At 38.9% G+C, this 27,987-nt stretch overlaps 2 protein-coding genes across 2 annotated transcripts; both read left to right on the forward strand.

The window, feature by feature from the left end:
• On the forward strand, nucleotides 1-27,970 carry LOC111340944 (uncharacterized). The gene is made up of 46 exons (XM_088724897.1): nucleotides 1-86; nucleotides 194-492; nucleotides 827-962; nucleotides 1,696-1,983; nucleotides 2,593-2,703; nucleotides 2,872-2,985; nucleotides 3,351-3,455; nucleotides 3,624-3,737; nucleotides 4,103-4,207; nucleotides 4,376-4,520; nucleotides 4,642-4,757; nucleotides 4,881-4,985; nucleotides 5,154-5,267; nucleotides 7,341-7,445; nucleotides 7,614-7,727; nucleotides 8,093-8,197; nucleotides 8,366-8,479; nucleotides 8,845-8,949; nucleotides 9,119-9,232; nucleotides 9,607-9,711; nucleotides 9,881-9,994; nucleotides 10,102-10,400; nucleotides 10,726-10,861; nucleotides 11,606-11,899; nucleotides 12,896-13,009; nucleotides 13,410-13,523; nucleotides 14,205-14,330; nucleotides 14,851-14,999; nucleotides 15,528-15,920; nucleotides 16,297-16,397; nucleotides 16,696-16,794; nucleotides 17,302-17,855; nucleotides 18,756-18,977; nucleotides 19,401-19,733; nucleotides 20,178-20,432; nucleotides 20,621-20,817; nucleotides 21,025-21,361; nucleotides 21,670-21,795; nucleotides 22,135-22,257; nucleotides 22,514-22,633; nucleotides 23,141-23,263; nucleotides 24,133-24,261; nucleotides 24,712-24,827; nucleotides 25,264-25,370; nucleotides 25,631-26,038; nucleotides 26,933-27,970. The coding sequence occupies exons 1-46, from the start codon at nucleotides 53-55 to the stop codon at nucleotides 27,066-27,068; spliced, it is 7,773 nt and encodes a 2,590-aa protein (XP_088581023.1). The 5' UTR covers nucleotides 1-52; the 3' UTR covers nucleotides 27,069-27,970.
• LOC148727963 (uncharacterized) lies at nucleotides 4,540-8,935 on the forward strand. Its single transcript, XM_088724464.1, has 8 exons — nucleotides 4,540-4,985; nucleotides 5,154-5,763; nucleotides 5,932-6,045; nucleotides 6,411-6,515; nucleotides 6,836-7,445; nucleotides 7,614-7,727; nucleotides 8,093-8,479; nucleotides 8,845-8,935. Exons 2-5 carry the CDS (start codon nucleotides 5,487-5,489, stop codon nucleotides 6,982-6,984), a joined length of 645 nt encoding a protein of 214 aa, XP_088580590.1. The 5' UTR covers nucleotides 4,540-4,985; nucleotides 5,154-5,486; the 3' UTR covers nucleotides 6,985-7,445; nucleotides 7,614-7,727; nucleotides 8,093-8,479; nucleotides 8,845-8,935.
• Nucleotides 27,971-27,987: the final 17 nt, after the last annotated feature.

Raw genomic sequence — 27,987 nt, forward strand, 5'->3', positions numbered from 1 at the left:
CCAAAATGGTGCAGCCTGTACTGATGCAGTAAATGACTATACTTGTACCTGTATGGCTGGCTACTATGGCAAGAACTGTTCGCAAAGTATGATAGGTTATTTCTGCTGTCTTGTAACGTAAGCACGTATTTCACTTTTGTCCAGGTCAAATTCTCGAAAAATTGAGTGCATCTATTTGATTGAAATCGTTCAGGTGCGTGTTTTGACACTCCCGTTGGTGTTCGCGATGAACTGAAAGTGATTCCTAATGGTAACATGTCTGCAAGCTCCAGCCTCGCTAGTTTTCCAGCCTCAGATGGTCGCCTGGCTGGATCTGGTGCCTGGTGTCCGAATGGCAGTGATCCTAATCCATATCTTACGATATACCTGGCACAAAGTCACGTAATATGCGGCGTTGAGGTTCAAGGAAAACCTGGCACTTCAGAGTCTACAAACTTTACGCTCCAGTCTTCAACAAACGGAACAAACTTTACCGATGTTGACTTAGGGCAGGTAAATAATCGAATAAACAATTAAATAATTGGTGTTGCCGTCCTGAACTGCTTAACGTCCCTGATCTTTTTCATTGCTATTTTTGAAAGCCTCGAAGCTACTGTTGATATTATTTACCTTTGTCACCATTGTCTTAGCAGCCTACAAACTTGAATTCTCGTGTGTCCTGCTATTGGGCGTATATTTAGAATAGATTGTTACTAATGAGTATTCGGTACTGAAAGGGTTTCCATTTAAGTAAAAGACGTTAAAGAGAAGCATTAGTTTGACTTTCCCTTAATCCTGTTTCTTTTTTATGAATTTTGAAATATTAACATTTTGGATATCTCTCCAGATCTTTTACGCCTCCTCAGCTGGTGGTGACGTCACTACATTTCATACTCTGAACACATCCGTAACTGCGACACATCTGCGGTTTAAGCCAGTTTCCAACGACATATGCCTAAGAGTAGAGATATACGCTTTTCCAGGTATGTTGCAAAACATGATGATCTCGATCATAATGTATTTTACATAACGAGTGGGCGATAAAATAGAAACGAAAACAGCCTGAAGCGCGAGTGATCAAACGAGTGATTGTAATTTTGCTTCTGATTGACCGAAAAAATGCATGTGGTGCGCGTTCTCAACACTGATCACAGAGTGTAATATAACAAAGTCAACGAAATCCAACATTAATCTTGACACTCAATATGCCCTTTCGAAATTACCTTTAACCTTTTTTTGAGGCGAATCATGGTACTCATCCTTTAAAATTATGATAAGTTTTAACTAACATGTAAAGTAAACTCATTTTCAGAAGAATGGTTGGGCACCAAGAGTCGTTTTGAAAAGCAGACCAAAAGGAATTTGGAAATGGCCAATTGAAAATGACTTTATGAACCCAACTAAAGCAAAGTGAGGAAAGATGGGAGGGGAGTTAAAAGGGAATCACTGAAACATCAACTGAAGTATGGCGGCCCTGTCAGACCGGGAGTCATTAAGTTTCCAGTCTAGTACTTGAGAATCGTTAATAACAAGATATAGTTAAAAATTAATCATAAATATCGAAACAAAATTGCTAATGGATCAAAAATCATTGGGCCGAAGGGAAAAAAAGGCAGAAATCATGACCCTTTAATATCAAATGATTCTCCGTCCCTCGCCAATTACCAAAGATGATGACGTTCATTCTAATGGTTTTGTTACTTCCTTTTATCTTAGAGAATGTTACTGTCACTTGCCAGGCGTCCAACATCTTGGTAGCTATTCAAAAATCCTTATTTATTGATACTGATGCTGCTTTTGCCGCGAATAATCTTACTCTCAAAAACAGAAACTGTTCAGCCTCTGATGGTTCAGTTACTTATGACTTTAACATCACTCTTGGGACATGCCTGACGGCACATAATATCTCAAACGATGATAAATTAGAATTTTACCACAACGTTGTCTTCGATACTAAAGCAGAACCGGACAGAGCAGAATTCAACATCATTTGCACTTATTCAAGTAAGTAAAATTAAACTGCTATTTAGTTGGTCCATATAGATTAACAAGTAGGTTATCATAAATCGGTAACACATGCGAATTTTTTGAGACCGATCGGCGAAAAATGCAAAGTGTGCCTTGTTTGGTCGTGTAAAGGTAGTGAAGGGTTTCATTAGTTGGAAGATCGGCAGATCTAGCCACGAAAAAAAAAATTATAGACAGGGACATCAGTATACTCTAAAACTGTAGAAAATGAAACACTCAGATACACCTCCATTCAGTCAATTTATGTCACGGGAAGTTTAGAAGTAACAAGAATCCAAATAAGGTCTGTTAAGTGGATCCACAAACGAAAAATGGATGAATTCCATGCCCCGCCCTTTTAATTTACAGCCTTAACGCATAATTTCGACTTTCACTGTTATTAGCATACTATTCGGCGTTATCTAACAAGGATGTTAGATAATGTCATAAAACTAAAAGGCATCATTCCCTGTCTATTCCGTAATTTCTTACGCTCATTGCTGATCCACAGGAGACATAAAATAATGGCCCAGCTCAACAAATTTAAAAAAAAAATAGCTACTCAACATTATCACTTACAGTTGTTTATCGTTGCATTATTTACAGGTAATTGTGATCCTAACCCTTGCCAGAACGGCGGAACCTGTTCACTGGATGGAGATAACTATTCCTATAGCTGTGCCTGTGCCACTGGCTTCAGTGGCACAAACTGCACAAGTAAGGCGGTTTCTCAATAGAGTTGTGGCTGATTAAAGCGCAAAGGGAGTAATAACATCTTCCATAAATCTCGTGAATTCCGATCCTGGTATAGCTGCATTTCCTACATTTCTTTGCAATGCCTTTTAGACAAATCTCAGCTGTGGACCATTTTTTTCTATTTTTTAGATATCGATCATTGTTATCCTAATCCTTGCCAAAACGGTTCAACTTGTACTGATGCAGGAAATGACTATAACTGTACCTGTGTGGCTGGCTACTATGGCAAGAACTGTTCCCAAAGTATGATAGATTGTTTCTGCTATCTCTTAAAGTAGAAGCAATACGCTAAAACAAAACTAGAGTCGGTCCGAAAAGCATGTGTTGGGTTGATCCATAAATGGAAAATGGATGATTTTTATGCTCCTCCCTTTTCATTCACAGCCTTAACAACGCAGATTTTTCGACTTTCAATATTATCAGCATCCTATTCGGCGTTATCTAACAAAAATGTTCGATAAAAGACATCATTCTCTTTATATTTCGTAATTTCTTCCGCTCATTACTGATCCACGGAAGACTAGAATTATGGCCCAGCTCAAAGAATCTAGAAAAATTAGCTATTCAGCATTATCACTTAAAGTTGTTAATCGTTGCATTATTTACAGGTTATTGTGATCCTAACCCTTGCCAGAACGGCGGAACCTGTTCACTGGATGGAGATACCTATAGCTGCACATGTGCCACTGGCTTCAGTGGCACAAACTGCACAAGTAAGGCGGTTTCTCAATAGAGTTGTAGCTGATTAAAGCGTAAAGGGAGTAATAACATCTTCCATAAATCTCGTGAATTCCGATCCTGGTATAGCTGCATTTCCTACATTTCTTTGCAATGCCTTTTAGACAAATCTCAGCTGTGCACCATTTTTTTCTATTTTTTAGATATCGATCATTGTTATCCTAATCCTTGCCAAAACGGTTCAACTTGTACTGATGCAGGAAATGACTATAACTGTACCTGTGTGGCTGGCTACTATGGCAAGAACTGTTCCCAAAGTATGATAGATTGTTTCTGCTATTTCTTAAAGTAGAAGCAATACGCTAAAACAAAACTAGAGTCGGTCCGAAAAGCATGTGTTGGGTTGATCCATAAACGGAAAATGCATGATTTTTATGCTCCTCCCTTTTCATTCACAGCCTTAACAACGCAGATTTTTCGACTTTCAATATTATCAGCATCCTATTCGGCGTTATCTAACAAAAATGTTCGATAAAAGACATCATTCTCTTTATATTTCGTAATTTCTTCCGCTCATTACTGATCCACGGAAGACTAGAATTATGGCCCAGCTCAAAGAATCTAGAAAAATTAGCTATTCAGCATTATCACTTAAAGTTGTTAATCGTTGCATTATTTACAGGTTATTGTGATCCTAACCCTTGCCAGAACGGCGGAACCTGTTCACTGGATGGAGATACCTATAGCTGCACATGTGCCACTGGCTTCAGTGGCACAAACTGCACAAGTAAGGCGGTTTCTCAATAGAGTTGTAGCTGATTAAAGCGTAAAGGGAGTAATAACATCTTCCATAAATCTCGTGAATTCCGATCCTGGTATAGCTGCATTTCCTACATTTCTTTGCAATGCCTTTTAGACAAATCTCAGCTGTGCACCATTTTTTTCTATTTTTTAGATATCGATCATTGTTATCCTAATCCTTGCCAAAACGGTTCAACTTGTACTGATGCAGTAAATGACTATAACTGTACCTGTGCGGCTGGCTACTATGGCAAGAACTGTTCCCAAAGTATGATAGATTGTTTCTGCTATCTCTTAAAGTAGAAGCAATACGCTAAAACAAATGATAGGCTACAACAAAAGTAGAGTCCGAATAATATGTGTTGGGTTGATCCATAAACGGAAAATGGATAATTTTCCTGCCCCTCCCATTTAATTCAGAGCCTTAACAACGCAGATATTTGACTTTCACTGTTATCAGTATCCTATTCGGCGTTATCTAACAAAAATGTCAAATGATGTCATACAAATAAAAGGCATCATTCCCTGTGTATTCTGTAATTTCTTACGCTCATTACTGATCCACGGAAGACTAGAATTATGGCCCAGCTCAAAGAATTTACAAAAAGTAGCTACTCAACATTATCCCTTAAAGTTGTTAATCGTTGCATTATTTACAGGTTATTGTGATCCTAACCCTTGCCAGAACGGCGGAACCTGTTCACTGGATGGAGATACCTATAGCTGCACATGTGCCACTGGCTTCAGTGGCACAAACTGCACAAGTAAGGCGGTTTCTCAATAGAGTTGTGGCTGATTAAAGCGCAAAGGGAGTAATAACATCTTCCATAAATCTCGTGAATTCCGATCCTGGTATAGCTGCATTTCCTACATTTCTTTGCAATGCCTTTTAGACAAATCTCAGCTGTGCACCATTTTTTTCTATTTTTTAGATATCGATCATTGTTATCCTAATCCTTGCCAAAACGGTTCAACTTGTACTGATGCAGTAAATGACTATAACTGTACCTGTGCGGCTGGCTACTATGGCAAGAACTGTTCCCAAAGTATGATAGATTGTTTCTGCTATCTCTTAAAGTAGAAGCAATACGCTAAAACAAATGATAGGCTACAACAAAAGTAGAGTCCGAATAATATGTGTTGGGTTGATCCATAAACGGAAAATGGATAATTTTCCTGCCCCTCCCATTTAATTCAGAGCCTTAACAACGCAGATATTTGACTTTCACTGTTATCAGTATCCTATTCGGCGTTATCTAACAAAAATGTCAAATGATGTCATACAAATAAAAGGCATCATTCCCTGTGTATTCTGTAATTTCTTACGCTCATTACTGATCCACGGAAGACTAGAATTATGGCCCAGCTCAAAGAATTTACAAAAAGTAGCTACTCAACATTATCCCTTAAAGTTGTTAATCGTTGCATTATTTACAGGTTATTGTGATCCTAACCCTTGCCAGAACGGCGGAACCTGTTCACTGGATGGAGATACCTATAGCTGCACATGTGCCACTGGCTTCAGTGGCACAAACTGCACAAGTAAGGCGGTTTCTCAATAGAGTTGTGGCTGATTAAAGCGCAAAGGGAGTAATAACATCTTCCATAAATCTCGTGAATTCCGATCCTGGTATAGCTGCATTTCCTACATTTCTTTGCAATGCCTTTTAGACAAATCTCAGCTGTGCACCATTTTTTTCTATTTTTTAGATATCGATCATTGTTATCCTAATCCTTGCCAAAACGGTTCAACTTGTACTGATGCAGGAAATGACTATAACTGTACCTGTGTGGCTGGCTACTATGGCAAGAACTGTTCCCAAAGTATGATAGATTGTTTCTGCTATCTCTTAAAGTAGAAGCAATACGCTAAAACAAAACTAGAGTCGGTCCGAAAAGCATGTGTTGGGTTGATCCATAAACGGAAAATGGATGATTTTTATGCTCCTCCCTTTTCATTCACAGCCTTAACAACGCAGATTTTTCGACTTTCAATATTATCGGCATCCTATTCGGCGTTATCTAACAAAAATGTTAGATAAAAGATATCATTCTCTTTATATTTCGTAATTTCTTCCGCTCATTACTGATCCACGGAAGACTACAATTATGGCCCAGCTCAAAGAATCTAGAAAAATTAGCTATTTAGCATTATCACTTAAAGTTGTTAATCGTTGCATTATTTACAGGTTATTGTGATCCTAACCCTTGCCAGAACGGCGGAACCTGTTCACTGGATGGAGATACCTATAGCTGCACATGTGCCACTGGCTTCAGTGGCACAAACTGCACAAGTAAGGCGGTTTCTTAATAGAGTTGTGGCTGATTAAAGCGTAAAGGGAGTAATAACATCTTCCATAAATCTCGTGAATTCCGATCCTGGTATAGCTGCATTTCCTACATTTCTTTGCAATGCCTTTTAGACAAATCTCAGCTGTGCACCATTTTTTTCTATTTTTAGATAGAGTTGTGGTTGACTAAAGCGTAAAAGCCAGTAATAACATCTTACATAAATCTCTTGAATTCCGATCCTGGTATAGCTGCATTTCCTACATTTCTTTGCAATGCCTTTTAAACAAATCTCAGCTGTGCACCATTTTTTTCTATTTTTCAGATATCAATGATTGTTATCCTAATCCTTGCCAAAACGGTTCAACTTGTACTGATGCAGTAAATGACTATAACTGTACCTGTGCGGCTGGCTACTATGGCAAGAACTGTTCCCAAAGTATGATAGATTGTTTCTGCTATCTCTTAAAGTAGAAGCAATACGCTAAAACAAATGATAGGCTACAACAAAAGTAGAGTCCGAATAATATGTGTTGGGTTGATCCATAAACGGAAAATGGATAATTTTCCTGCCCCTCCCATTTAATTCAGAGCCTTAACAACGCAGATATTTGACTTTCACTGTTATCAGTATCCTATTCGGCGTTATCTAACAAAAATGTCAAATGATGTCATACAAATAAAAGGCATCATTCCCTGTGTATTCTGTAATTTCTTACGCTCATTACTGATCCACGGAAGACTAGAATTATGGCCCAGCTCAAAGAATTTACAAAAAGTAGCTACTCAACATTATCCCTTAAAGTTGTTAATCGTTGCATTATTTACAGGTTATTGTGATCCTAACCCTTGCCAGAACGGCGGAACCTGTTCACTGGATGGAGATACCTATAGCTGCACATGTGCCACTGGCTTCAGTGGCACAAACTGCACAAGTAAGGCGGTTTCTCAATAGAGTTGTGGCTGATTAAAGCGTAAAGGGAGTAATAACATCTTCAATAAATCTCGTGAATTCCGATCCTGGTATAGCTGCATTTCCTACATTTCTTTGCAATGCCTTTTAGACAAATCTCAGCTGTGCACCATTTTTTTCTATTTTTTAGATATCGATCATTGTTATCCTAATCCTTGCCAAAACGGTTCAACTTGTACTGATGCAGGAAATGACTATAACTGTACCTGTGTGGCTGGCTACTATGGCAAGAACTGTTCCCAAAGTATGATAGATTGTTTCTGCTATCTCTTAAAGAAGAAGCAATACGCTAAAACAAAACTAGAGTCGGTCCGAAAAGCATGTGTTGGGTTGATCCATAAACGGAAAATGGATGATTTTTATGCTCCTCCCTTTTCATTCACAGCCTTAACAACGCAGATTTTTCGACTTTCAATATTATCAGCATCCTATTCGGCGTTATCTAACAAAAATGTTAGATAAAAGACATCATTCTCTTTATATTTCGTAATTTCTTCCGCTCATTACTGATCCACGGAAGACTAGAATTATGGCCCAGCTCAAAGAATCTAGAAAAATTAGCTATTCAGCATTATCACTTAAAGTTGTTAATCGTTGCATTATTTACAGGTTATTGTGATCCTAACCCTTGCCAGAACGGCGGAACCTGTTCACTGGATGGAGATACCTATAGCTGCACATGTGCCACTGGCTTCAGTGACACAAACTGCACAAGTAAGGCGGTTTCTTAATAGAGTTGTGGCTGATTAAAGCGTAAAGGGAGTAATAACATCTTCCATAAATCTCGTGAATTCCGATCCTGGTATAGCTGCATTTCCTACATTTCTTTGCAATGCCTTTTAGACAAATCTCAGCTGTGGACCATTTTTTTCTATTTTTTAGATATCGATCATTGTTATCCTAATCCTTGCCAAAACGGTTCAACTTGTACTGATGCAGGAAATGACTATAACTGTACCTGTGTGGCTGGCTACTATGGCAAGAACTGTTCCCAAAGTATGATAGATTGTTTCTGCTATCTCTTAAAGTAGAAGCAATACGCTAAAACAAAACTAGAGTCGGTCCGAAAAGCATGTGTTGGGTTGATCCATAAACGGAAAATGCATGATTTTTATGCTCCTCCCTTTTCATTCACAGCCTTAACAACGCAGATTTTTCGACTTTCAATGTTATCAGCATCCTATTCGGCGTTATCTAACAAAAATGTTAGATAAAAGACATCATTCTCTTTATATTTCGTAATTTCTTCCGCTCATTACTGATCCACGGAAGACTAGAATTATGGCCCAGCTCAAAGAATCTAGAAAAAATAGCTATTCAGCATTATCACTTAAAGTTGTTAATCGTTGCATTATTTACAGGTTATTGTGATCCTAACCCTTGCCAGAACGGCGGAACCTGTTCACTGGATGGAGATACTTATAGCTGTGCATGTGCAGCTGGCTTCAGTGGTAAAAATTGCACAAGTAAGGCGTTTTCTGAATAGAGTTGTAGCTGACTAAAGCGTAAAAGGCAGTAATAACATCTTATATAAATCTCCTGAATTCCTATCCATGTATAGCTGCATTTCCTACATTTCTTTGCAATGCCTTTTAAACAAATCTCAGTTGTGCAACATTATTTTTTATTTTTCAGATATCGATCATTGTTATCCTAATCCTTGCCAAAATAGTTCAACTTGTACTGGTGCAGTACATGACTATAACTGTACCTGTGTGGCTGGCTACTATGGCAAGAACTGTTCCCAAAGTATGATAGATTGTTTCTGCTATCTGTTAACGTAGAAATGATAGGCTACAACAAAAGTAGAGTCCGAATAATATGTGTTGGGTTGATCCATAAACGGAAAATGGATGATTTTCCCCTCCCTTCCTTTTAATTCACAGCCTTAACAATGCAGATTTTCGACTTTCAATGTTATCAGCATCCTATTCGGCGTTATCTAACAAAAATGTCAAATGATGTCATACAAATAAAAGGCATCATTCTCTATATATTCCGTAATTTCTTACGCTCATTACTGATCCACGAAAGTCTAGAATTGTGGCCAGCTCAACGAATTTTAAAAAAATTAGCTACTCAACATTATCATTTACAGTTGTTCATCGTTGCATTTTTTACAGGTTATTGTGATCCTAACCCTTGCCAGAACGGCGGAACCTGTTCATTGAATGGAGATACCTATAGCTGTGCCTGTGCCGCTGGCTTCAGTGGTACAAACTGCACAAGTAAGGTGGTTTCTCAATAGAGTTTTTGCTGACTAAAGCGTAAAGGGCAGTAGTAACATGTTAAGTAAATCTCTTGAATTCCAATCTTGGTATAGCTGCATTTCCTATGTTTCATTGCAATGCCTTTTAAACAAATTTTGGCTGTGCACCATTATTTTTTATTTTTCAGATATCGATCATTGTTATCCTAATCCCTGCTACAACGATGCAGCTTGTACCGATGCAATAAATGACTATACCTGTACCTGTATGGCTGGCTACTATGGCAAGAACTGTTCGCAAAGTATGATAGGTTATTTCTGCTGTCTTGTAACGTAAGCACGTATTTCACATTTGTCCAGGTCAAATTCTCGAAAAATTGAGTGCATCTATTTGATTGAAATCGTTCAGGTGCGTGTTTTGACACTCCCGTTGGTGTTCGTGATGAACTGAAAGTGATTCCTAATGGTAACATGTCTGCAAGCTCCAGCCTCGCTAGTTTTCCAGCCTCAGATGGTCGCCTGGCTGGAACGGGTGCCTGGTGTCCGAATGGCAGTGATCCTAATCCATATCTTACGATATACCTGGCACAAAGTCACGTAATATGCGGCGTCGAGGTTCAAGGAAAACCTGGCGCTTCAGAGTCTACAAACTTTACCCTCCAGTCTTCAACAAACGGAACAAACTTTACCGATGTTGACTTAGGGCAGGTGAATAATCGAATAAACAATTAAATAATTGGTGTTGCCGTCCTGAACTGCTTAACGTCCCTGATCTTTTTCATTGCAATTTTTGAAAGCCTCGAAGATATTGTTGGTATTATTTACCTTTGTCTTAGAAGTCTACAAACTTGAATTCTCGTGCGTCCTTCTATTGGGCGTATATTTAGAATAGATTGTTACTAATGAGTATTCGGTACTGAAAGGGTTTCCATTTAAGCAAAAGACTTAGAAGATAAGCATTAGCTTGACTTTCCCTTAATCCTGTTTCTTTTTAATGAATTTTGAAATATTAAAACTTTGGATATCTCTCCAGATCTTTTACGCCTCCTCAGCTGGTGGTGACGTCACTACATTTCATACTCTGAACACATCCGTAACTGCGACACATCTGCGGTTTAAGCCAGTTTCCAACGACATATGCCTAAGAGTAGAGATATACGCTTTTCCAGGTATGTTGCAAAACATGATGATCTCGATCATAATGTATTTTACATAACGGGGGGGCGATAAAATAGAAACGGAAACAGCCTGAAGCGCCAGTGATCAAACGAGTGATTGTAATTTTGCTTCTGATTGACCGAAAAAATGCATGTGGTGCGCGTTCTCAACACTGATCACAGAGTGTAATATAACAAAGTCAACGAAATCCAACATTAATCTTGACACTCAATATGCCCTTTCGAAATTACCTTTAACCTTTTTTTGAGGCGAATCATGGTGCTCATCCTTTAAAATTATGATAAGTTTTAACTCACATGGAAATTAAACTCCTTTTCAGAAGAATGGTTGGGCACCAAGAGTCGTTTTGAAAAAGAGACCAAAAAGAATTTGGAAATGTCCAATTGAAAATGACTGTATGAACCCAACTACAGCAAAGTGGCGCTGAGGAAAGAGGGGAGGGGAGGGGAGTTAAAAGGGAATCACTGAAACATCAACTGAAGTATGGCGGCCCTGTCAGACCGGGAGTCATTAAGTTTCCAGTCTAGTACTTGAAAATCGTTAATAACAAGATATAGTTAAAAATTAATCATAAATATCGAAACAAAATTGCTAATGGATCCAAAATCATTGGGCCGAAGGGAAAAAAAGGCAGAAATCATGACCCTTTAATATCAAATGATTCTCCGTCCCTCGCCAATTACCAAAGATGATGACGTTCATTCTAATGGTTTTGTTACTTCCTTTTATCTTAGAGAATGTTACTGTCACTTGCCAGGCGTCCAACATCTTGGTAGCAGTTCAAAAATCATTATTTATTGATACTGATGTTGATGCTGCTTTTGCAGCGAATAACCTTACTCTCAAAAACAGAAACTGTTCAGCCTCTGATGGTTCAGTTACTTATGACTTTAACATTACTCTTGGGAGATGCCTAACGGCACTTACTATCTCAAACGATGATAAATTTATATTTTACCACAACGTTGTCTTGGATATTAAAGCAGAACCGGACATTGCAGAATTCAACATCATTTGCACTTATTCAAGTAAGTGAATTAATCTGAAATTTAGTTAATCCTTAAAGATTATTGAGTAGGTTATCATAAATCGGTAATAAATAAGGCTTTTTGGAGGCTGATCGACAAAAATTGCGAAGTGTTCCTTGTTAGGCCGTAGTAATGGCTCTCATTGGTTGGAAGATCGGCAGATCTAGCCACGAATAAAAACGTAATAGCCAGGGACATCGCCGGGTATACTGTAAAGTTGTAGGCAATGAAAACAAACGCACTCAGATACACCTGCATTAAGTCAATTTATTTCACGGGAAGTTCAGAAGTAACAAGAACCCGAATAAGGTCTGTCCTTGCGAAAACGGTGCTACTTGTGTCGCCGGAATAAATGATTACACTTGTACCTGTATGGCTGGCTACGGGGGCAAGAACTGTTCAGAAAGTATGACAGATGTAATTTCCTAAAAATCCACTTAGCTGTAGCTTATTGGTGATTTTTTCAAAGGCTATGCAAATATCGAAAGAAGTTGACTGATTACGCCGTTTGAAGAATTAAAATATGCTCAGTTGTACATCATAGAAGATTCGAGAAACACATTTTGCGCGTGATGCTAGACGCACATTAGAAGTCGGCGGTTTGACACTAGGGGAATTTCTTATATTTTTTTTATAAATAATCCTGTGTAACAAGAAAATTTTTTAACGTATATTTGAAAGCCTTCCTAATAATACATTCGCATCCAAAAATTTAAGACTGGCAACCAAGTAAATGTATTAGAGCCTTCTCTGAAGATGAGTGAGACGATTCTCTTTTTCAAAAACAAAATTTTTCAAACGGAAGCAAGTGCCTGAGAAAGCTCGATTGGTTCTCTTTTTAAAGTCGTCTTAAACCAAAGAATGAGGCGTAAACGAAAGCAAGAATGTCTCAGATTCAAATGACGAATTTTAGCAATTCATAGTCAATAATAGTCTTAAAATTTTAGCAATTCATAGTCCTCATAGTCAATAAGAAATTGTGACGATATTTTTCAGATATCGATGACTGTGACCCTAATCCATGCGAAAATGGAGGAACCTGTACAGATGAAATAAATGATTACAACTGTACCTGTGTGCCTGGTTACAATGGAAAAGACTGCGAAAACAGTATGAGAATTTTGTCCATAAAATTCTTACTAACTTGGCAAAGTTACATGTAGATACTTTCGATAAGAATAACTTTTGGCTCCTGGTATGTGCAACTGTATGTGCAACGGTATGTGCAACGGTATGTGCAATCTTCGGCAACTGTACTACGACAAACAGAACTCTGATCCTTAAGCTTAGGTCTCGAATGAAAAGTTACAGATGGAAACACCATAAGACTATAAGTAAATGACAGAAGTAAGATTAAAAAGCGTACCAGTGACATCTATTTAGGGATATCGTAAACGCCTACGAGAAGCTAGATGGGTTCATAGTGTTATGTCATAATGCTATAAATTTTTTAGGATAGGTCAAAGATCCAATGCATAGACTTTATTTTGCGTTGTGAATATTTTTTCAGATGTGAATGAATGCGCCTCCAGCCCCTGCCAAAACAACGGGACCTGTACAGATCTTATAAATGACTATACCTGTAACTGTACAGTCGGATTTATTGGGAAAAACTGCTCCATCGGTATGACAGATTCTTTTCAATTTATTGCATTGTGGATCAATAAAGAACGCATTCACTTGTCACCCGACTTTGTTGCATAGACTTCTAATACAAAAATATGGGCAATAGTTAGTTTTTAACCCACGACTTTAAAGACACCGGAACGAAATCGCTCAAGTATTCCTACTGTATTTTTTAAAATACCAGATGAGGCGGCATACTCTGGACACACCCCCTTTCAGAAACTTCTGTTAGCGCGACAGAAGTTATCAAAAAAAGGAGACACGTCCAATCTAACGAAGTTAACTTTGATGATAGCAGAACAAATGGCCATAGACCCTTTACATTATTTACTTCCATTAAAAGATGCTATTCCTGGACGGAAAAAATTATTTTATGATCCCTATATCTCTTATTTCTAATGAAAGTGAAGTACCATTTCAGAATAAACATCCCTCAGTACATAAGGAATGTTATGTGCTGTAATCTGTAGGAAATGATGATAATGAAACAGACGTTAAGGAACTATTTAGCCTTTCCACCATGCTTACCTTCATGCCTTTTCCCGTTCTCTCTATGATACTCTCTGTCTTCTCTATGATACTATGTTTAAAACGCTGAGAAGATGGATGAAATAAAAATGTAGAATGGGCGGTATAAATCTACTAAACTATCTCACTGCGATTCTTTATTATCTAATAGTTGATCCTTGCTATAATACCAATCCATGTGAAAACGACGGGCAGTGTTTTGTGGATGATAACCACCAGTTCTTCTGTGTCTGTCCAATTCCTAAAGCCTACGAAGGAAGAAATTGCAGTAAACCAGGTAAGATATGAGAGTTCTTTCCTCTCATCATCTTTTCCATTCGTCGTGTTTCTCGCTGTCGATATCGAGCTTTGCTCAAGGCCCTCAACCAAAAAAAGGAAAGCAACACGTGTTATTACGACTTTAAGACAATATTTCAATGATCTAAGCATGTAACTGCTTAAATGACGCATTACATTAGGCCACATCTCATGATCTCCTGGCGGGAGATGAAGGGGCCTTATTGCCAACGCGCCGAGCACTACATGTGAAGGATCTAAGTCTCGATCGGAGGAAATGTTGCGTTGTGTTCTTTGGCACCCATCTCCTCTCTGAAGATTAGACCGTTACGATAAAACTCTTCTTCGTGGAAAGTTGCTAAGTGCCTGAGGGAAACGTGGTAAGAAGGCGACACCGTCCCCGAGGAATTAGCGATATGCCCCTTTAAGCGAAATGTAAGTTATCCTCAGGCTACAGTGTTTGCCACTTCAGTCTCCGAGGATTTTATCCCCTTAACTAAACTGAAACATTTTTCACACAGTTGACTGTTTCTGGAATAAAATGTATCCTTACGGAAAAGAACAGAACGACACGGAGATGGATGTGAGATTGATCCGCGAAGAGCTGTGTACGGAAATAATTTACGACTATGGTATCTGGTTCTTTGATGAGAAGCACTACGTCTTATATGTAAGTAGCATGACTTATTCCAGCCTATGCTAAAGAGGTGCAGTCGTAATTTAAAATCAACAGTTCAGAGAGCCTCGTCGCTACGAATGAGATTTTTTTTTTTTTTTTGGCGCCTATAAAAGCTAGCGTAAACGAGATTTTGAAAATCGCTTTCAGCTAGATCAGAAATCACAAATTAGAAAGCAGACAAGAAAAACGGACAGGAAATCACAAACCATAAATCCTAAGTTAAATTTTGCAAGGTGCACCAAAGGATATGATGGAACTTTTACTCAGGGAACAAGGTAATCTTTCCTTCCTGTGGACCGGGGCATCACTTATCAGAGGAGAAGACAGAAATAGAAGCCTTTTGAAAATAGTAACTTTTTACTTGCTTTTTTAAAACATCCAGCAGTTTTACAAACCTTATAGAACCATTTTCATCAGCCTTTTGGGGGTTTTTAACACTAATAGCCAAAAAATAATTTCCACCTTTCTTTATATGAATCCAAAACTAATTATATTTTTACATTTTTTTTTTTTTTTTAGATTTGTGCCAATGGAATGATTCGCTTTGATGTAGGCTACGCGAGGCACTTCCCAGTTCCAACCTTTGACACCGAAGAATTCCCGTTCAGAGTCCCAATGTTGTTCCCCTTCTGGTCAAAAATTGACCTCTTCGACTCATTTTGTTCGAGTGAGCAAGACTGCCTTTCGGGAAACATAGATCACGAAAACCGTTCCGCTGTATTCTACAAAGTTTACATGGAAGATAAAGGTGTAATGAATGCATCTCATATTCTATACAAAGCTAGTAAGGACGTCAGAGAAAACTCGGACGACCCGAAGTTCGATTCCTTCACAGCTTCGTGGGTACTCGTGGTGACATGGTTGCGCCTTCGTCCGGAAGAGGAATTAGAGGGAGATGCCGAAGAAGGGGTTGTAAGTCTTTTAGGGATACCTATACGGTTCTTTAAACTGGAATAATTCTTTCAGCTATCCTCTATTCCCTCTTTCCAACAGGTTGTCAATGCGAACGCTTTTCGGTCGTATCCCCATTGACTTCGCATCACATGACATGTTGCGATACCGTCGATAGAGAATTTAAGTTACTAATATTGGAATTGTCATTTTAAACGGAAATTAATATAGAACGTTAGTACAGTTGTTATATTGCTGAAACAAATTGTTAAACTTAAGTGAAGGTCTACTGCCGACATCACTTCGGAAAAAGTACTTTAATCCTTTAAAGAATCATATTTTGACACAAAACCAGTAACAAAAGGCTAACAAGTAATGCGTTTCTTATGGATTTCAGACTAATACATTTCAAGCGGTGCTCATCACTGATGGAACCTACACATTTCTAAAGTACCATTACCCTTGCAACACCCTTCAGTGGGCATCGCCGAAATCTTAGTAAGTATAAAACAAGGAAACATTTCTAAAAGTCATGCAGAGGGAAGGTGATTCTTTGTAACTAGTAAAGGATGGGTGCAAATTGAGGCAGTATCTAGCTTAAGAACACAACACAGTGACTTTGGAAAGAGCTGTGGTTCCAAAGTTTCGATGCGCAGACCAACACCCTGCCGCGGTGTATGTCGAGCGTCTAAACTTCGTATCATGAGGGTTTGCACGTTTTTCGTTGCATTTTAGTGACACGTGTAGTTCGCAAATACTGTTTAACATTTTACTAAGGAAATCATTTTCTCCTCAGTGAATTATTTCCGACCGAGTTTTCCAGCTATCCTGTAGCAGGCATAAACGCTGGTGATGGAAATCTGGAAGATACGGAGCGATTCTTTAGCCTCGAAGGGTAAGTTTCTTCACCAAATATGGTCCCTAAACATAAGAGGTTTGACTGCGATTGACCAAAATACCATCACAGATGGAGCTTTTTTATGAAATCCAGTCTTGTCAACAAAAAAAAACAAAACAACACAAAACAAAACTTGGATTGTTTTTTCCCCCTGAGCTTGTACCAGGAAACTTACGCCACTCTCTCAACAACCATTTCAACAACGATGAGATGCAAATCTACAAACCATTCTAAATTATTTCTAAAGAAAAATTTCATTTCAAACGCACATTCTCGTGAATACGGCTAGTCTTATCATGATGAGCGTACGCCATGGCCTACTGCAGCTTGAATTGAACAGCTAGGTGTGTTTTTGTAATTAGATTTCTACTTTCTTACTTTTGTTGTAACTTCAATTGCCAAATATCGGCGGTATCCCTTTGGGTTAGGCTCGTATTTGATCAATCTGTGCCCGCAATCGCAGTACGCTCTTCACAACTTCAATTCTGATTGTTTCTCTTGTAGGTCGGCTTCTCCAGGGATAACGAGCCTCGACCTGGGGAAAGAAAATGCAGACAAAGACGGAGAGTATTTCTTTAGACTTGAACGCAGAACAGGCGACGACCCTGAAACAAAATGCAGGAAGTGGTCTGACTGGCAAGAAACAAATCTAAAACCCGAGATTTCGATCGCTGATAACTTTATCCCAAGTTGTCCCTGTATATTTGACCAAGCGTTTTTTTCTACCTCCTATTTTCGAACTTTCTTCCCTGCGTCATTCAGCATTTGTTTCGAAAGCATTTCCGATCTCCTGTTCAACAAGGTTGTTGACAGCAGTTCCGCAAACGGATTTATTTTTCGAAAGTGTTGCTATTCGACTTTCTTTGAAGACTTTGGTGCACTTCTTACGGACATCAATGATGCCGGAAGTTTAGAAGTTCTCTACAGAAATAAGCCGGAAGATTTACTTGATGATGCAGAAGCAAAACAGGCATGCTGCGTCGACTCTTTCAGCTGCCAGTTGTACGACGATCTGCGCCCAAAAGATGATTGTAGAAGTTTCTTTATTCCGACGAGAAGTAAGTTACTAGTTTTCTAAAGAAGTATTCACGGACGAGAAGAGATGTATTGTGTAAATGTAGGATCCTTCAAAAAATTTTAAATAAGCACCATAACCTGATATGAAAATTTGAAAACAATGACCTGCATTAGAATTGCACTCCAGGCGTCTTCTTGGAACGCATAGCGACGAATGGTCCCTGCTACTGATATCAAAGCAGGAAGCAGCTCTTAATCATTTGACCCCTATGAGTGAGCAGCATCTCATTTATCTCTACATTATCACTACTGAATCAAACATAAAGGTTATGAGAAGACATGCAATGACTACTCCGTCAATCCTATCAGGATGGCAAAGCACAGATGGGCAGGTCACATAGCACGGCTGTCAGATAATAGATGGACCATTAGAGCAACGGAGTGTGGACCCCAAGAGATTGGACCAGAAAACAGGGTCGTCCAAAAACACGATGGTGGGATGATCTCACCAGACGTACAGCTGGGACCTGCATGGTCGAGATTGGCTAAAATCAGATACCTGTGAGATCATTCCAGGGAGAGGTTCCTTCGCCGGGAGTGAATTTACCCCTGATGATGATGATGATAATGATGATGATGATGATGATGATGATGATAATGATGATGATGATGACTACTCCGGCACTCGGGAGGCTCTTGATTCTAAAACAAATTCCCCTTGAAAAAACCTTAGGAAATGCTTTAGGGAATAAGTGTAACGATGTTAGAGTGTGAAGAGTTAAGTTTCCTGGTTTTTCAAGGCAAGCATTAAATGTCACATTATCGGAGATGGCTACAGACGCATTTTTTCAGTCCATTTACGAGAGTTGAGCTGTATTTCGAAAAGTTCATAATGTAGAGTTTTTTTTCCTCATGTTTAAAAAGCTACCCTCTCATTCTAGGTTGGTTTTGGGGAGATCCACACTTTAAAACACTAGACGATAAAAACTACACGTTTAACGGTGTTGGGGAATACACAGTGGTTGATGGTAAAGACGGCAAGTTTAAGCTTCAAGCAAGAACTGTATTGGCTCCCGGAAATCTCAGCATAGCTACGGTGTTCTCTGCTGGTGCTGCTCAAGAAAATGGAAGCAGCAAAGTCGAAGTTAGAGTCAAAAGTGGAGGTAAGAGTTTTGCAGGTCATATCAATTAACTCATTAAATTGTATTACGCAATCTTTCTCAAGAACCTGCATGACAGGCAATACAGCTTTATGCAATCGCAGTATTATTTTTTTTACGCTCGAGGAACGAAAAATGTTCAATCCGAAAAAGGGATAACCTAAAATTTTGCCTAACTGACAGATTATTTATACCAAACTGTACCCTACTCCACAACGGGTAGTCTTTAGAAGGCCCACTTGTTCTTAAGGTGACTATCTCTAGCCAGGAGTCTAAACGGTTACCGCTAGCTTTCGGTAAAATTTTGACGAAATGCTGAGGGGTTAACCGGTTAAGGACTGGCATTGCATCCCTGAAAGGTGCTTGTGGACGTGTAAGCTGATTTAAGACTTAACCATTTGTATATGTTTTGCTCTCAACGTGCAGGTGGAGTGCAAATGTATATCAATGGTGCACTGTATGCTGGCCTCGATAATCTGACATCTGTTAGCAAGGACATCGGAGGAAACCTGAGGGCGGCCAAAAAGAATCCTGGCTGCGTTGAGGTGACCTTCAAGAGTGGATCAGGTGTTGAATTCTGTGATGCCAAGGGCATGATGTCATTTGTGGTGACCTTGGGTAACGAGTTCCTCAACAACACAAAAGGGCTTCTGGGAACTTACAATAACAATCCAGATGACGACTTCACTCTGCCGAATGGGAATGTTTTGGATCCAAATAGCAATTCCTCGACTATTCATTATGATTTCGGTTTGAAGTGTAAGTATTGCAAAATTTAAGAATCAGACAAGTTCGTTTCAAGAAGAGATAACTGAAAAGGGTGTTCTGTGAGTCTTGAATCGAAGTTTGAAACAACAACGCGTGGGGAGGTATTAGGGCACTGAGATTGTACTCTATGGGTCCCACCCTGCAACACACTGGACTTGTTCTCCGTTGTCCCGAGTTAAAGCCCTTGATCGCGCTTTGTATATAACCAACTGGTCTACCTCCCACCTGCTGGGGCTTTTAAAAGCTTCGAAACGTTTCTTCTCGGAATTAAAAAGCAGGGAAGAAATGAGTTAGAGCACCATGGAAACAAGTCTTCTAATCACCATAAATGTTTGCTTTCTCCCCGTTGACGCTGTTTAGTCCTATTTAGTCATAGTTTTATTAATTTATCAGTCATTCATCATTGACATATTCTACCTACTTACTCTTACTTAGGGCAAATAACAGCCGATGAATCCTTGTTCACTTACGGCCCTAATGAAAGCGTTCACACATTCGCCAATGCAAGCTTCAAACCCATGTTTGTCGAGGAAATAAAGTGGGCGGACAATGCCACTCAGCAGGCAGCAGAGAAAGCTTGTGGGGATGACGCAGTGTGTCTCTTTGATGCTGCTTCTACGAATGATGTTTCCATAGGAACCAACAGCAAAGATGTAAACGTGAAGTTGGTAAAGGAGAACGAAAAACTTGGTAAGTTATGGCATCGTTCAGTATAACTGGCTGGATTTGCTACTTTATACCCTTAAGATTTATCTTGCCGGTAAATATCACAGATACCTTTTTACTACGATAACTCCCATCCATATCTGCAACGGCATGAGTTGAATAGAATGACAAATTATGGTCTCAATTTTAACTTATATGTTATCATTCTACAGCGAACTTCCCCCCCAGATTTACTTACGTTCCATCAGTCATCGAAGCCACAGTTGGGGAAGTCCTGTGGGTCAACGTCACTGCTAAAGATAACAACTCTTTTACCTTCAACGTCATTAAAAAGCCACAAGGAGCCACGTTTACTACAGTGGGCCAGAATCTTCTCAACTTTACTTGGAATGTAACTTCTAAAGAAAAGGTAGACCTATTCTTATTTCTAATTCTAATTATGAGTAGCGCCTCGTCGTATCTTCCTTTGTCCTGATGGGCCCTCATAACAAGTTATGTTGTGGTTACAACTTACTTAGTCAAACATTGTTCAATCCCGACTATTTGAACTGTAGCACTTTGTAATTTTGCTTAGAAGCTAAAGGACTTAACACATTTATGTGGCGTTATCCTTCAGGTCAAATTCTCGTTCACGGCAACAGACGAGTTTAACGCCTCCGTAAGCCACACGCCTACTATCAAAATGTGCTCCTGCGAAAATAATGGCCAGTGCGTCAAACCAGCGCAGGGCGACAAGTTAAACAATGACAGTAAATTCATCATCCAAGGCTGCACATGTAAACCGGGATTCACTGGCAGGTTCTGTGAGAGTGATATTGATGCTTGTAAAGTGAACGGACACCCTTGCTTCAAGGGCGTCACGTGTACCGATAAACCGGCGCCGGCTAACCTAACAGGTTTTACCTGTGGATCTTGTCCAACAGGGTATTCTGGAAATGGCATCAAATGTGGTGGTGAGTAAATATTCAGGCTTTTTTTTAGAGTTTTCGCAGCTAACAAATGTTTAATTACTCTCTCATTTTTTTTCTGGACTCAAAAGGATTTGGACACCATCCATAACATAGAGTGACTGTAGCATGATGGAGTCGTTCTTATATGAACTTCACTAAGATTCGATGTGATTCTGTGCTGAAACGATTCCAAAATATCTAAGGAAAAATTACCCTTCTAAAGACCACAAATTCTCCTATAAAAGAGAACCAATTCAGAACCAATCAGTTCAAAATTCAGAAGAGATCTTTCGGATGTTTTTCGTATTTAGACATCGATGAATGCAAGAATAACTCGGCGAACCAATGCCAACAGCAGTGTGTCAATAACCCTGGCTCATACAGTTGTAAATGCAACTCTGGCTTCAAGTTGAACAGCAACGGATTCGCCTGTGATGGTAAGTTGAACGGAGACTGTGAGACCCAGAGGTAAAACATGAGTCAAAAGTAGTCATGACCAGCGAACAAATTTGTACAAGCTAAAATCGTACAATTCCTGGGAACAAAAATATGGTGCATACTTTGTTCTAAGAAGTTCAAAGAGCTGACTGAATAAACCATGCTAACGTCGCTTATTCAAGATAATCTGCATGAATAAACAAACGTATTAAGTTACGTTGTTAATTACGAATTTCTCCAGAATTCATTCCAAGGCGAAGAATTGTTATCTATGTTCGACGATTTCTCAGTCTGGTTTCTTGCTGAACATATTTCTTATGAAACATTTCTTTCCTCAGACATCAACGAATGTGAACCCACCAGTGATTGCATGCACAAATGCAACAACACGGAAGGAAGCTACGAATGCTACTGCAATGATTTCTTCGAGGTTGATCCGAGCAACCCTAACGCCTGCAGACGTAAGTTGAATTGTAACGCAGTTTATAAATCCTATCTGCATGATTTTTCTGTAATGACTCAGTTTTACTTGCATTGAAAGCTTGCTTTAAGGTTGATTACAATGAGAAACCTGAGAAGTTCTCGGCATCAACGTTAAACTGTTAAACTTGTTAGTTTTCCCTTAAAGATGTGCATGAAAACATCCTGTATGCTGCTCGGGAAAATATCATTTTCTAGAGATGAAACAAACTGAGTCCTTTGTATCTTTTACTTTAGCATCCAATCCCTGCAATAACAGCGACTGCGACCAAATCTGTTTTAAAGGACAAGACGATACACAAGCCTGTGACTGTAATGCGGGATATAAATTAGCTAATGACAAAAAAACATGTGAAGGTAAGACAAAAAAATAACAAAATCTCTTGCATCACTTACATGTCAAATTTACCAAAGGAAACTTTTATTTTTGGTTACTTCTATTTGGGGCTACTTTTTTAAAAACAATTGCTTATTGGTCTTCGTATCTCCAACGGTCATTGAAGAAACACTCCCATTCAAAGGACACTTGGCAAGGTCTTACTCACTTTCAAATATGTTAGATTGGAATCATTTGACGACTAGAATTGTTTTGAAAATGATGCCTGAGAAAAAATGAAAGATAAGCGTTTTCAGATGGAAAATGCCCAAAATGCCGAAAAGCAACCAAAATGGAAATGCATGGAAAAGGAAGTGAAAGATTAACCATGATTTCAAAGGACAAACGAAAAAAATCTTAATTTTTTTAACATGTACAACGACCACAACGTGGCTCCTCCGAGATAACCATGGAAGCGAGGTTGTTTTGTAGGAATTTTTTCGCAAGATATCCATAATAAAAACCTAATCTTTGTTATTTTGTGGTAGATATTGACGAATGCAAGATCGAAGGTGTTAAATGCACTCAGAAATGCGAGAACAAAGAGCCTGGATACGATTGCAAGTGTTATCCGGGATATAAGCTCGACGCAGATGGCTTCACCTGCTCTGGTAATAAGTCTGAAACTTGTCAAAGAAAGCTAAATTATATCGAGCTTGACCAGGAGACTAAGTACTTGTATAGACCTCAATCCCAGGCGGAATCCATTTCAAGTTATTTCAGACTCGAGTAATCTAGTCTCAAAGGGACAATGTGGGAAAAAGAAGAGACATTGTATGGAGTATCCCCATGCGCAGAGTTCACGACTTAGAATTAGTTAATTTTAAATCTTTCTTGGGGAGCGGGGATGACGCAGTAGTGGGAGCACTAATCTTGTACATGTACTACTGTGGCTCAGATGGGATTCCCGGCTTGAGCTTGCTGTTGCTTTATTGTTGGTTTATCTTATGGCTCTCGTTCTTGTTCCGAGGGTTTTTCTCGGGTCCTCCGGTTTTCCTCCCTCCACAAAAACCAACATTCCAAATTTCAAAGTGACTTGGAAAGAGTTGACTAGAAAAACCACCTCGTGGAATATCAACTGCTAAATTCCAATTTTCACTGTTATTACCGAGGGTGATCTAAAGAGGACTCCCTAGGGAGTAAGGTCTCTATGGTCAGATGATGGGATTTTTTCTCTACCATCTTCCGTCATGCAGATTTTATTTCGTTTTCTAAAGCAATCGTTGTCTGGTTTATGCATACACATTAAAGCCGCTTATGTATGCATGAGTATGCAGCCAAACTTGAGGAAAAAATCGCATAATAGTTAAAAGATTCGTTTTTAAAACGTTGTTTCGTTTGGACGTCAATTTGTACTTTATAGCATTCTACTGACTGTAACGCAGACTTTCGTGTTCGGCGTTTTTCCCGAAAAACTTCGATTCGGAGGAGCTTTCTCGGCTACAAACAAAAAAATTACCCTAAATCTTTTTATTTCCAGATATCAATGAATGCTTGAACTCATCATTATTCAGTTGTCCTGGAAAATCACGCGTCTGCGAAAACATCCCGGGTAATTACACATGCAAGTGCCAGAACGGACTGTACTACATAAACGACACGTGCACAGGTGAGACGCTACACAAGAATTGTGTAGGTGGTAACAATAGCCTTTTCACCCTTGTGAAGAGAACTCAAGATCTTTTTTATCGTAAGAAATAGATCAGATTTCGAGGGAAACCTCCCGCTTGAACAATGGATGAAAATCAATGTTACGCAATGTAAATCGATTCCCATTATGTGAGCGTGCCAGCAGATTTTGCCGGTTGATCATTATCAATTTTGATCGTTTGACTGGTTCATCATTTTCCAGTTGCATGGATCGATTTTTACGACAACAATGTGCAGTTTAACACAATAAATTCTAATCGAGCCCCCAAAAAAATACTAATAAGAATATTTAATAACGAACAGCGTAGAATGAAAGAGTCGAAACTGCAAATACACCCACAAAGACTCTGACGACCCCGAAAATGAAATATTATTACGATGCTCAATATGTTTCTCTTTGGTGGTTCAGCCCTCAAACCAGGAGAAAAACCACCCGAGCCGACAATTCCACCGCCAAAGGTAGCATCCGAAACTGAAAAACAGAACGCACTCGAAATAAAGCTACAAAGTATGACAAGGAAGCAAGTAAGTATTTTACCATCCTACTCCATATAACGGCAGAAGACATATGAGGTATTCAGTCTCCTTTGCAGAGGGCTGTCTAAATGTGAAAGGATCATACAACAGCTTTCTACCACATGGAATGTCAATTTTGTCTTTGTCGTTCCTTTGGGTGTAAACAGAGGACTTTCCTCGAAATTTTACCCCGCTAATTTCCGTCATTTTTAAAAATATGCTCCAGACCCTCCTTGCTGCACCAAAAAGGTTGTATAGAATTGCCTTTTCACATTACAGTCATTTTTCATGGCAATGTAGGAATATCTTCCCCCTTGTTTGCGGCGTTTTTATTTTTAGCACACAGTACTCTATGATTATGTTAAGGCGCCACCCCAGACTGCCTCAGGTGTACATTGCTGTGTCGATCTCACGTTATTGTTCCTTTACGTTTGATAATTTACAGTACAACGCGTCCGTGGATGAAAATTTCAGAACAACATGCGCCAAATCAGCTGATACTTTCTGCCAGAATGATAAAGCAGCATGTGGAATCATAAGCAAACGGAGAAGGTACTTTCCCTAAAAATGTTTGACAAAATAGGCGATAATTTGTCACCAAAATTATCAATGTTTTAGTAGCAAAGTAGTTATTAGGTTCCACATTGTGTCCATACCCAAAGAGGAGGTCAAGCACTTTTTCCGCCGGTGACCGATGTAGATACGTATGGATGTGACCAATGTATGTACAACCCCAAGTCCGTCTATCCGTTTTACAGTGTTGAAGGGTAATTATAATTACACCAACCTCCTAATTTTTTTTTTTTTTGCAGGCGATCTATAGCTATCATTACCAAAGATAACGTTCACTTGCTACCAGGCTTCCCGGTAGAGGAAGGCAACTCCTTGAAGATTGCGTTCTACATCGTACTACCGTCATTCCTTAAGAGTATTGGCGTCATTCCGGTGAATGCCCTTGCGACTGTGATAAACAACACTAAATCAGAACTGGAACAGGTGTTTGGAGTTCCAATATCTGAAATTAAATTTGTAATCATGCCCACAACCCCGAGTCCACCCACTACCACTTCCAATGTGACCACTGTACCTCCAACCACAACGACTCTGCCAGTTACCATCACCACCACGGAGAAGACAAGTGACGACTGGAAGTGGATCGTTATCGGAGTCTGTGTCGGAGTGGCGGTCATTGTTATTATTGTTGTCATCGTCTTGTGTGTGTAAGTTCATTTATAAAATAACTGGGATACTACAAGCGCCCTAATTGGTTAAAAAAAAAACATTAATTGCACTGGTAAAGCCTTCGTTATTTAATAACTATGGTGAAAATATTCCCTTGTTCTCCCAGCATTCCGCGCGGGTTATGACGTTGGTAAACCGATACAAAGTGCGGTCTATTGCATAAATAGTTTTCGTCAACATATTCTCGATAATAAGGCATCAGTGCATGTGTTTTGGGTGTATAGGCCCCTAAACGTAGGTAATTGCTATGATAATAATGATAATATGTGATGCAGAAAAACGACTTTGACAAAACTGAAAACATCATCGTAAATTTATACAAAATCTCCAGGTAACCACCAAGGGAGGCCATCTCCATTGTCGATAAGTTTGTGATTAAGTTGTAGAGAAGCTAGGCGAACCAGTGATCGGTATTGAGAGAGAATTCTAAATTTTAGAACTTTGTTTCAATATTTTAAACTATCTTAAAGTAGTATTCTTGTTTATTATATGGCTGTGTCTCACAAGGACTGGGAACTACCGAGTTCACGAATTTGATTGGCTGAAATCAATATTGAAAGTGGTCTAGATTTTCCCATCTAGACCGGCATCTAGACCGGCCTAGAAAAAAAAGGTACAAAGAATATAAAAAATTGGCGTATAAAACACAGCCATATAATAAACATCTTATTAACCGAGCTAAGTCGGTTAATAAGAACTAAGTCATAACTGTAAGTTTGACTTCTTGTAGTCAAATTCGTGGTTATGATTTTCTCGTAAGCAGCTTTCTCTTAAGTTAACACTCTGCACTCTAGATATCTTACGCCTAATTCTGATGATAGCTCATATTGAATCCACCTCATGCTTCCATACTCCTTTGTTTCTCTCTTCAGGAAAAAACAAAAGAATTCAATAAAAATAAGTAGTAGTCATCAAGCCTTACGGGCATCAGATGAAGATTACAACCAGGGAGCTGTCAATCATGGACACGAGATGACAGTCTATCATGGACAGCAGCCAATGGTATAAACCACACCAGTGGAACCCACAAACTGTTACAGTGTTCCTGGTGAATGCACTGGACTTTCAAGATCGAAAGATTTACAAAAGCACTTACAAAAATGAGCACAAAACACGTGGGACGTCGATTTGGAAAAATCTAAAACTTAAAAAGTTTATCCAGGCTTCGGAACTGCTTCTAATTCTCAGAATCGTCGTTCAGAGGGTTATTTACAGTTTTTCTCATCGTGAAATAGTCGAATTCTGAGGTCCAAAGGCGGGTTAAAATTTCAATTTTGATTAATTGAGCTGATAAGCTGGGTATGTTGGTGTTACGGATTGGATAAACATCAAATGCTAAGAATATATGAAAAATCATATATTTGATGGTTAAACATCGTCATGAAAAACGATACGCAATCGTAAAAATACCAAAAACCAGAAAACCTTTTTATATATATATAACTCATAAAAGCTGATTTCTGAACTAAGTCAAACACAAACTGAACAATGTTCTATCGTAATTTTATCCGGTATAAAGTACTGTTAACCATTGCGAGAGTGGCTACAAAGCTATTTTGACCATTGAAAAATTGAAAGACGAGAGAATATTCTGAATTACTGTAGTTTGTAAGGCGGGATTTATGTTTAGGACGGTAACTTAAGCTGGTATAAAGTTCTTTAACCCTCAATACATTTGTCAGACAGAAACATCACAAAATTCGGTTTGAAAGTATTTTACAGTTTCAGTAGCAGCCTCTCGAAAGAGGCCCAAGCCCTATAAGCTGTACATATTTTTCAGCAGGTCACGTACATCATGATTGAAAATTTCCATTTGCGAGTAGTATTCCACTGTGTAAGAAGTATTTCCGTACACAAAGAACTACACTGTAGTTACGCTTTAGATACAACAATAAAACCCAACAAATATGTGTTAACTTCTCTTAAT

This window comes from Stylophora pistillata, chromosome 6 (genome assembly GCF_964205215.1).
Source record: "Stylophora pistillata chromosome 6, jaStyPist1.2, whole genome shotgun sequence".
NCBI lineage: Eukaryota > Metazoa > Cnidaria > Anthozoa > Scleractinia > Pocilloporidae > Stylophora > Stylophora pistillata.